The 9,166-nt window shown below is 33.6% G+C and overlaps 1 protein-coding gene and 1 long non-coding RNA gene across 3 annotated transcripts; one reads left to right on the top strand and one right to left on the bottom strand.

Annotated features, from left to right (window-relative positions):
* Positions 1–1,542: 1,542 nt before the first annotated feature.
* Positions 1,543–6,704, top strand: LOC108817630 (lipoxygenase 2, chloroplastic). The gene is made up of 7 exons (XM_018590367.2): positions 1,543–1,901; positions 2,048–2,872; positions 2,975–3,060; positions 3,214–3,324; positions 3,437–3,738; positions 3,820–4,086; positions 5,768–6,704. Exons 1-7 carry the CDS (start codon positions 1,583–1,585, stop codon positions 6,525–6,527), a joined length of 2,670 nt encoding a protein of 889 aa, XP_018445869.1. The 5' UTR covers positions 1,543–1,582; the 3' UTR covers positions 6,528–6,704.
* A 517-nt stretch (positions 6,705–7,221) lies between these two features.
* On the bottom strand, positions 7,222–8,007 carry LOC130497789 (uncharacterized). Of its 2 annotated transcripts, XR_008936768.1 has the most exons (3): positions 7,984–8,007; positions 7,493–7,785; positions 7,222–7,406 (listed from the first exon to the last, which is right to left on the bottom strand). It is a non-coding gene; the product is annotated as an uncharacterized LOC130497789 (long non-coding RNA). The 2 variants fall into 2 exon arrangements; XR_008936767.1 differs by having other exon boundaries at positions 7,493–7,996.
* Between the last annotated feature and the right edge of the window lie 1,159 nt (positions 8,008–9,166).

The raw sequence follows: 9,166 nt of genomic DNA, 5'->3' as shown, positions 1-9,166 counted from the left end.
AAAAAAATCTTATACAAATATAACTTAGAGAAATACCTTAGGATAGCAACAAATGTTTTTATCACAAATATAACACGCAATGATCAAATTGACCAATACATTTTCCTTACAGAAATAAAAGACTCATATCTATATGGTTAGCTAATTTAGACTTAGATTTTAGATTTGGTTGGTGGAGTTAAGAATTTAAAATAATAATAAAAATAAAAATAAAAAATAGTTTCAAAACGAATTTTGGATTTCAAAAAAAGTTTCACAATTCTTTTCCAAAAAATTCAAAAATAAATCTAATTGAAAAGTTTATTTTTGAAAACAAAGAAATATTATTTTATTTCTATAAATATTTATTTTTATATATATATATATAGTCTTTTACCTCTTTAATAAAATTTGTTTGGTTGTTTTTTTCATTGTGATTTCTTTTGGTAAAAAACCTTTTTCTGATTTTTTTAAGGAGATTTCCTATACATTATCATATGATATTATAAAAAATATTGTGTTAAATTAACTTAATACCAAATACATAATTTCAAAAATATGTGATCAAAATTATAACTATGGTTGTCACTTGATGTGGACCATATATTAATGTACTTATAGAAAAAAACTTTTTTATTTGGTGGTTATTGATATATCTTTGAAGCTCTAACTAATTGATGAGTCTTTAAAAATTTACAAGTTTGATTAGTTTATGCAACTCCGGAGTGATCAACACTTCAAATTTTTCTCCCACAATTTTATCACAAAAAAATCAAATTATCTTTAATTTTATCAGGTATATTTACAATTCTAAGAGTATGAATCAAAATAAGTTTAATTAAATATTTAATTTGATTTAAATATATTTAGTAATAAATAAATTATGGTATCATTTGGGAAAATAAATGCAATTCAATATACCAAAAATGAATAATTGAAGCAATATCAATTGTTATACTTAGATCATATATCTAATTTAAAGAATAGCATATTGATATTTAACACAATCGCAATTAAGTTCCATACATATAATTACAAGACGATTTAAGGTATATAAACAAAAAGTAAAACATTAATGTAATTATTTTAATATAATTATATTATAATATTTAAAAACACTAAAATATGTGTGGCCACACAGATATAAAGTCATGTTTTGTTTTTTATATAAATACCCAGAAATAGAGTTCATCTATTAGTTGCAGCTTACTTTGGAGATTTTCTGAGTCTTTCGATATACTCGAGATACTATTTGAGATGACTTATTTGTTGCAAGTTAAATCAAACTAAATTAGAAAAAATGATAAAGAAAAAGCATAAAATAATTTTATGGATAATTGAAAAAATATCTTATTTTATCATCAGAAGTTTAATAACTGTTATCTAATTGTTATGTAAATTAATTAAAAGCACATCCATTTATTGTTAGTAATCACATCTATATATCAATAAAGTAACATGCAAACTCGTGGACTCAGTAAGTGGAGAACTTTTTTTCTACTTTTAGAAATGAGAAAAAGGTTTAATATTTTCTGTACTTGTATAAATAGATGTAGTGGGGATGCACAAGAGAGTATGCAAAATAGAAGCAAACAGATAAAAGATGTTTTGTAAAGAGGCGTCGTCCAGTCTCCAGACCTTAAACATAGCAAAGAGTCTCGGCTCTGAGTTCACTAAACCATCAACACTCATCAACCCCCTCTCGGCAGGACATCGTTTCAAGGTGTGTCCTCGTCCAAACCTCAGAGGACGATGTGCGATAACATCCTCAAAGTTATCTGATTTGACAGATATAATAGTGAAAGATAGATTTAAGAAAATCGAAGTAACGGGAACTATAACGACCAAGGAAACCATAGGCTTGTCAGCCTCTTTGATCGGATCACTGCTCGTCGAGCTTATTAGCGCCGAGACTGACCCCCGTGAGTACAATTATTAGACAAAAATATTATTATTATTTTTATATAAGAAGCTATCACATTTTGATTTATAATGTGAAAAGTAGGCTAATGCATGATTAGTCAAATAATAATAATGATACTTAACCATGTAATTACACATATGTCAGGGACCCTTATGGAGAAAGATCCGGTGACGGATAACGCACGAAGTGTACTGTTTGATGGACTTGGTGAGGATCAGTACAAATGTAGGTTCTTCATGCCCGAAGACTTTGGAGAGGTGGGTGCCATAAGAGTTTTAAACCTTGAGCTTATTGAGATATTCCTCAAGGAAATTAAGCTTGAGCTACCCGACGGCCCCGTTACCTTTACATGCAACTCGTGGGTGGCCCCCATGACCAAAGACCCAACCAAGCGGACATTCTTCTCCAACAAATCCTACTTGCCTCTCAAAACTCCCGAGCCTCTTAAAAAACTGCGAAAAGAAGAGCTGGAGACCTTGCAAGGCAAGAACCGTGAGCGAGCTGGTGAATTCGAGAAGTTCGAGAGGGTTTACGATTATGACGTTTACAACGATTTGGGTAATCCTGACAAAGATCCAGAACTTGCCCGTCCCATTATGGGAGGCCTATCTCACCCATACCCAAGGCGGTGCAAGACTGGTCGCAAACCATGCCGCAAAGACCCCTCCAGTGAGACACGCAAAGGGGAATTCTATGTCCCCAGAGACGAGGAGTTCACCACAGTCAAGGGCATCCAATTCACGGGCTCGGCAGTCTTGGCGGCTCTTCCTGCTGTGCTACCACAGATTGAAGCTGCTCTGGTGGATCCCAACATGCCCTTCCCACACTTCAAGTCCATAGAAGACCTCTTTGAAGAAGGCATCGAGCTTCCCAAGGATGCTGGCCTTTTTCCTGTGATCCCAAGACTTGTCAAAGCTGCTGCTGAAGCCGATGATATTCTCCAGTTTGAATCCCCTAGTCTCCTTGACAGTACCAACATTTTAATCCTCCATTTATATTTTTATATCCAATTCTATACAGCTAGCTAGCTAAAATTAATCTCACTTTACTGTATCATTCACTTTGATTCAGAGGACAGATTTTCATGGATCCGAGACGACGAGTTTGCTCGCCAGACACTTGCTGGCCTTAATCCCTATTGCATTCAGCTAGTTCAGGTAAGCTATATACTTCTACGTTTCAACTAGTAGTTTTTATTTTGATTGTTCCCAATAAAGTAAGATCCATACCTTACATGGTTACATATTCCAGGTTTTTTTCTTTAAAAAGCCAGCTAGTTAAAGATCAGATCACATTAATTGTTTTTACAGGAGTGGCCGTTGAAAAGCAAACTGGACCCTGCGGTTTATGGTGATCCTAACTCACTTATTACTAGTGAGATTGTGGAAAGAGAAATCAAAGGAGTCATGTCATTTTATGAGGTAAAAAATAAATTAATATCCATCAGGTTTTAAGAAGAAAAAAAACATATATCCATCCATCCATATGGAGTATTTTCATAATGAATAGATATAAATGGATGTGTGCATGCAGGCTATGGAGAACAGGAGATTGTTCATGTTGGACTATCATGATTTGCTTCTACCGTATGTGAACAAAGTGAGAGAGTTGGATGATAGCACCTTATATGCTTCTCGAGCACTATTCTTCCTCAGCGACGATAGCACATTGAGACCTGTTGCCATTGAGTTAACTCGTCCCCAAGATGCAAACAGGCCCCAGTGGAGGCAGGTATTCACGCCAGGATATGATGCTACCTCCTGCTGGCTATGGAGTCTTGCTAAGACTCACGCTATTTCTCATGACGCTGGTTATCACCAGCTTATTTCCCACTGGTATTGATAATAGTATTTAATTTTAACTGTATATATAGACATTAATACACGTAACGAGTTATTGCTTCGAAAATTTTACAGGCTGAGGACTCACTGTTGTATAGAGCCATACATTATAGCGGCAAACAGACAACTAAGTGCGATGCATCCTATCTATAGGCTTCTGCATCCCCACTTCCGCTACACCATGGAGATCAATGCTCGTGCACGCCAAGCTCTTATCAACGCAGGTGGAATCATTGAGTCTTGTTTCTGGTCCGGAAAGTATTCATTAGAGCTAAGTTCAGATGTCTATGACAAACTATGGAGGTTCGACAGGGAAGGCTTACCTGCAGACCTCATCAACAGGTACGTAATTCCTAAGATTTATACTTATTTCTTTTTAAGTATTAATTTAAGTGTTCTAAAAATCGGTCCTAGGCCTCCTCATATTCGGATCTAAATGAAATGATTTTTCTTTTTCTTTTTGTTTAAAATGAAATGATTTTTCTAGACCTATTTTTAAAAAATAAATCGGTTTAATCAATAGTCTCATACAAAATGTATAGTGTGCACATAGCGATTTTTTAACATTGATTTATACTAAGAGCATCATTAGTGGAAAATTTCTTGACTTAGGTTTCTGAACATCAATACAATTAAAACAGCAGCTTTTTTTTGACATCCCCTTGATCTTTCAAAATATTTACAAGAGACTGCCACTGTATTTTAATTTTAACCCTATTTAATTTATTAATAACTCATTAACCTTTAACTAAATTAAGAAATATTCTGTAAAATTTAAAATGGATCACCTAAACTACCTAAATATACGGTCTAACTTATTTATTACTATAAATGATATTTTTTCCCCATAAATTCCATAAGTATTGTGCAAACAAAACACATACGTTACAGTGTATCATATACTATTGTTAATATATATGATACTGATAATTTAGTTTGTTTAGGTTTCAATTTTTGTATAAAAGGTAATTTTTCTTATGAATTTTGTATAATACAAGAGACCTTTTGAGATTTCCTTGATTTAAAAATTATTTACAACAATACTATTACTATTTATTAAAATCATATATCATTTTGTTCAAATTTAATAAAATTGTAAATTATATATAAAATCATATATCATTTTGTGTTCAAATTAATAAAATTTTAAATTATAAAATTTTAAAATATGTTTAAGTCAATGTTTTAAAAATGTAGGCAGACATTGTACCGAACTGCTTTAATCATTCGAATATTGGGTCGGCTGCGAGTAAAATGTATGACAATAGTTTAATCAATTCAATATATAATGATACATATCAATATTAAAATACTATAAAATCATGTTAAAAATTTAGTGAAAACTTTAAATAAATTTTATTTATTTTTGTTTCACATAAAATATAAAAATAATTAAACTAAAATGGCTAAGTATTTAAATATTTAATAAAAACATTGAAATTATATTTTCAATTAAAAATAACACGTTAAATCAAATTGGATTACATATCGATTACTTTTTAATTAAATTGGTAGCATCGGGTTTTAGCTATTTTGCGAGTTTATTGAAGTTTTAAATAATAGTTATTTCTTAAAACCCAAACTGAATTGTATATCGGGTTAATAGATTTATCGGTTCGACCGCGATTATGGATTGAATACGGGTCTGGATTGAATCTTAGAAACGCAAATTTAAATGCAAAAGGTTAAATAAACATCATATCATGCACTTTATAATACCGTTAAAGAAATTTCGCATCATAAAATCCCGCGGTTTCAAACCGCGGGTCAAAATCTAGTAAATACATTAATACTTTAAAATAACAGAATTGAATAGCAAAACTGAAAAGAGAAAGGTTAATGGTTTCTCTACATAATTGCGGAGTCTCTTGCAGAGAGATGATCTCTTATTGTTTCATCCCTCTCTCCTACTGTTACATATTAAAATCAGATAAAATCAGTGAGAGACTTGCAAATTAATACCACTGCGGGTGCTCTAATTATGCTAACAATTTTTTACATTAAAAAAATTGTGATATAAAAGGGGTCTAGCAGTTGAAGATGAGAAGGCGGAACATGGGGTACGCCTGACGATACCAGATTACCCATTTGCAAATGACGGTCTAATGCTGTGGGATGCACTAAAGGAATGGATCACAGACTATGTGAAGCACTATTATCCAGATGCGGAACAGGTCATGTTGGATGAGGAACTCCAAGGATGGTGGAGTGAAGTGAGGAACATAGGGCATGGAGACAAGAAAAATGAACCATGGTGGCCTGTCCTCAAAACACAAGATGACTTGATTGAAGTAGTGACTACAATTGCATGGGTGGCTTCAGGTCACCATGCAGCTGTAAACTTTGGACAATACGGGTATGGGGGATACTTTCCCAACCGACCAACCATATCAAGGATAAAAATGCCAGTGGAAGAACCGACAGAGGAAGAGCTAAAAGAGTTCTATGAGGAGCCAGAGAAGACCATGCTTAAGACATTCCCGTCCAAGAAGCAGGCGACCATAGTAATGGTGACTTTGGATCTTCTATCTGCACATTCACCAGATGAAGAGTACCTAGGAGAAAACCCAGAAGCATCTTGGGCCCACGAACCTGTCATCTATGCTGCATATGAACGTTTCAAAGGCAAGCTCCAATACCTAGAAGGAGTGGTAGATGAGAGGAACGTGAATATCACTCTAAAGAATCGAGCTGGAGCAGGTGTTGTTAAGTACGAGCTTTTGAAGCCTATCTCTGAACCAGGCGTTACCGGAATGGGTGTTCCCTACAGTGTGTCTATTTGATCTCCAATGCATTGGAAGTTGTTATCTACATTTCTCTCAAGTTATGATCTATGTTTCTTTCTTTCATAATAAATAATGAATCTCACCCTGCTCAAGGGTAGCTTGGTTGTGCTGGGAAGCGGTGAAGGATCTTGATGTTGTTATTTGTTTTGGGAATAAGACTTAATGTGTTTCGTATTTTACTGGACTAAATATTTGCAACTTCTTTTTTGGTTAAAGAAATGTAGTTTTACTTTTTTTTTCCAGAATCCAAACATTGTAAATAGTCTTTTTTAACTTGAATTGAATCCGAGTGGTAGAAATTACAGCTATAATCTTTTTATCACTAGACCAATTCATCGTTGGTGAAACTGTTGTGGGTAAACTGACCCCATCCTAAAGGATCACGTATCCGAGAAAATCTCATTAGCGTCATAGAAACCCTTGGACCTTCTGTGATAAGATTATTTTGGAGAAGTTTTAGTACCATTCCACCGACAGAAAGTCGAACTTGTAATCTCTAACAGCCGTGTGTGAAAATCTCGTTGAAACCATCAGACCATCAGCGATATGTCATAAGTATTTTTTACTTAACAATAAATAGATAACAAAATGGATTAAAAATTCTATCATTTGTATTATTATATAATGGGCTGGGATACTGTTGTTGTTTAAGAGATTACAGATTTTTTCCATCAGACAACTTCTGAAACAAACAAAATTTTGAAAAAATTAAAATTAAAATTAATAATTAAAAAATATTAAAACATTATCGCAAAATATTTAAACAAAATCGTCTTAACGTGATCTGGAGTCATGTTCCAGTTTGGATAGGCCCCGTCGTAATATCTCTTGATCATCTTCAAAACGCTCCGGAAAACATGGTTTTTGGTCCCAAACCTGAAAATTGAACCAATTTGTTAAAAAATAAAATTGATTTGAAACAAGTTTAAACTAAACTATAAAATGTACTTATCAATAAATACCCTTTTTCTAGGCTGGGCAAGCAAATCTTCCACTGTAATATTGTGTATGGTGCAGATGGAGGCATCCGCTAATCTGGATGAACTACTTTCTCTGGGGCATTCTGAGGTGAAGCCGCTGGTGGAGGAGGTGGAGGTCTCTGGGAGGGTATTTGAGGTGCAGGAGGAAGGCTGCTTTAAACTCTCTGAGATGTCTGAGAGTTAAGAACTGCCTCAGAAGATAATGGATTGCTGGAAGAAGATGTCCCGGCATCGTCCCAAACATCTGAGAATAAGTAGGTGCTGCAGGTTTCTGCCTAGGAGCCATCAATTTTTTTTTTTAAATGATCAATTTAATTAAAAACCGCAACTCAATTAAATATTATTATGTTACCTAAACTAACCACCTAAACTAATTCCTTAAACTAACTACCTAAACTAATTCTTTAAAAAAAGAACTAGAGAGAGAGAGATAGAGAGAGAGAGAGAGAGAGAGAGAGAGGAGGAGAGAATACCTTAGAAAGAGAGGAAGAGATTAGGAGGAATGAACAAGGCACTGCCTCTTTCTGGTGTCGTGTATATATAAGAAAGCACAGTCCTCGTAAAGTCATCGTAACGTTTACGACGAAATTACTAGACCTGCGTTTTTCAGTTTACAACGGAATTACCAGGCCCGCATTTTCAGATTTACGACAAAATTACCAGGCCTGCGTTTTTTAATTTACGACGAATTTACGTGGAAACGTGGTTTCAAATATTACAACACATTTACGTCGAAATCTGGTTTGATATATTACGAAGAATTTACGTGAAATTTAGTTTTATGTCGATGTTACTACACCCGTTTTTTCATTTACGACCGCTTTACAAAGAAAGATATGAAACCCCGAAAATCAAATCCCTAAACCCAAAATTACATATTTATAACATCATCATCCTTTACACCTTCATCCTCTTTATCCAACTCAAACCCTAAACTCCTATTAAATTTTTAAAATCAAAAGGAATACATATTATAGAAAATAGCATTTGTTACACAAATATTATTATTAAATCTCTTAATTAACTGATAAAAACAACATTTGTTACATATATTACATCATTCAGAATCGTTTGAGTTTTCATCAATATTAGTACAATGATCATTGTCGCTTCCATCGAACTCGTCTTCACGTGCTTCATCTCTCACATCTTCGGGGAAATCTTCATATTGACGGTTATCCGGGTCGATCAGAAAGATTTCATCAGTTTTTGATCAGGTACTTCAAATTCAGTGATAGTGTTTTGTTATTGCAAAGGTGGTTCTTCTCCAGCTACAATTCGTCCACGAAGTGTAATTTTGATAGCAGTTAACCAATTTATCCTAGAATTTCGAAGACGAAAATATGGAAAGAAGCTAACTTGCACGGTTTAGAAAATTAAGGTGAAACGCTCAAATTTGTTATATATTCTCCTAGAACTGACATCCACAAAATTAAATTTGTTAAATCATTTTCAATGGAATCGAACCACTCATATTTCATAATGTTAAGTGTTTTACTAATGAACTGGTCCAAAAATAACAACCTTTTACAGTAGATTAAAAAGGGACTATTTTACTATAGTAGATAAGTAGATTAAAAAGTTTGCGATTTTTTTTCTTGCCATTTTTGAAAAAGTTTGGGGCTATTTTTGTGTTTCTCTTAGATATGACATAAA

The sequence above is a fragment of the Raphanus sativus genome, chromosome 7, assembly GCF_000801105.2.
Source record: "Raphanus sativus cultivar WK10039 chromosome 7, ASM80110v3, whole genome shotgun sequence".
NCBI classification, from domain to species: Eukaryota; Viridiplantae; Streptophyta; class Magnoliopsida; order Brassicales; family Brassicaceae; genus Raphanus; species Raphanus sativus.
The sequence above is the reverse complement of the archived record's forward strand: the minus strand, read 5'-3'. Positions and strand labels throughout refer to the sequence as shown.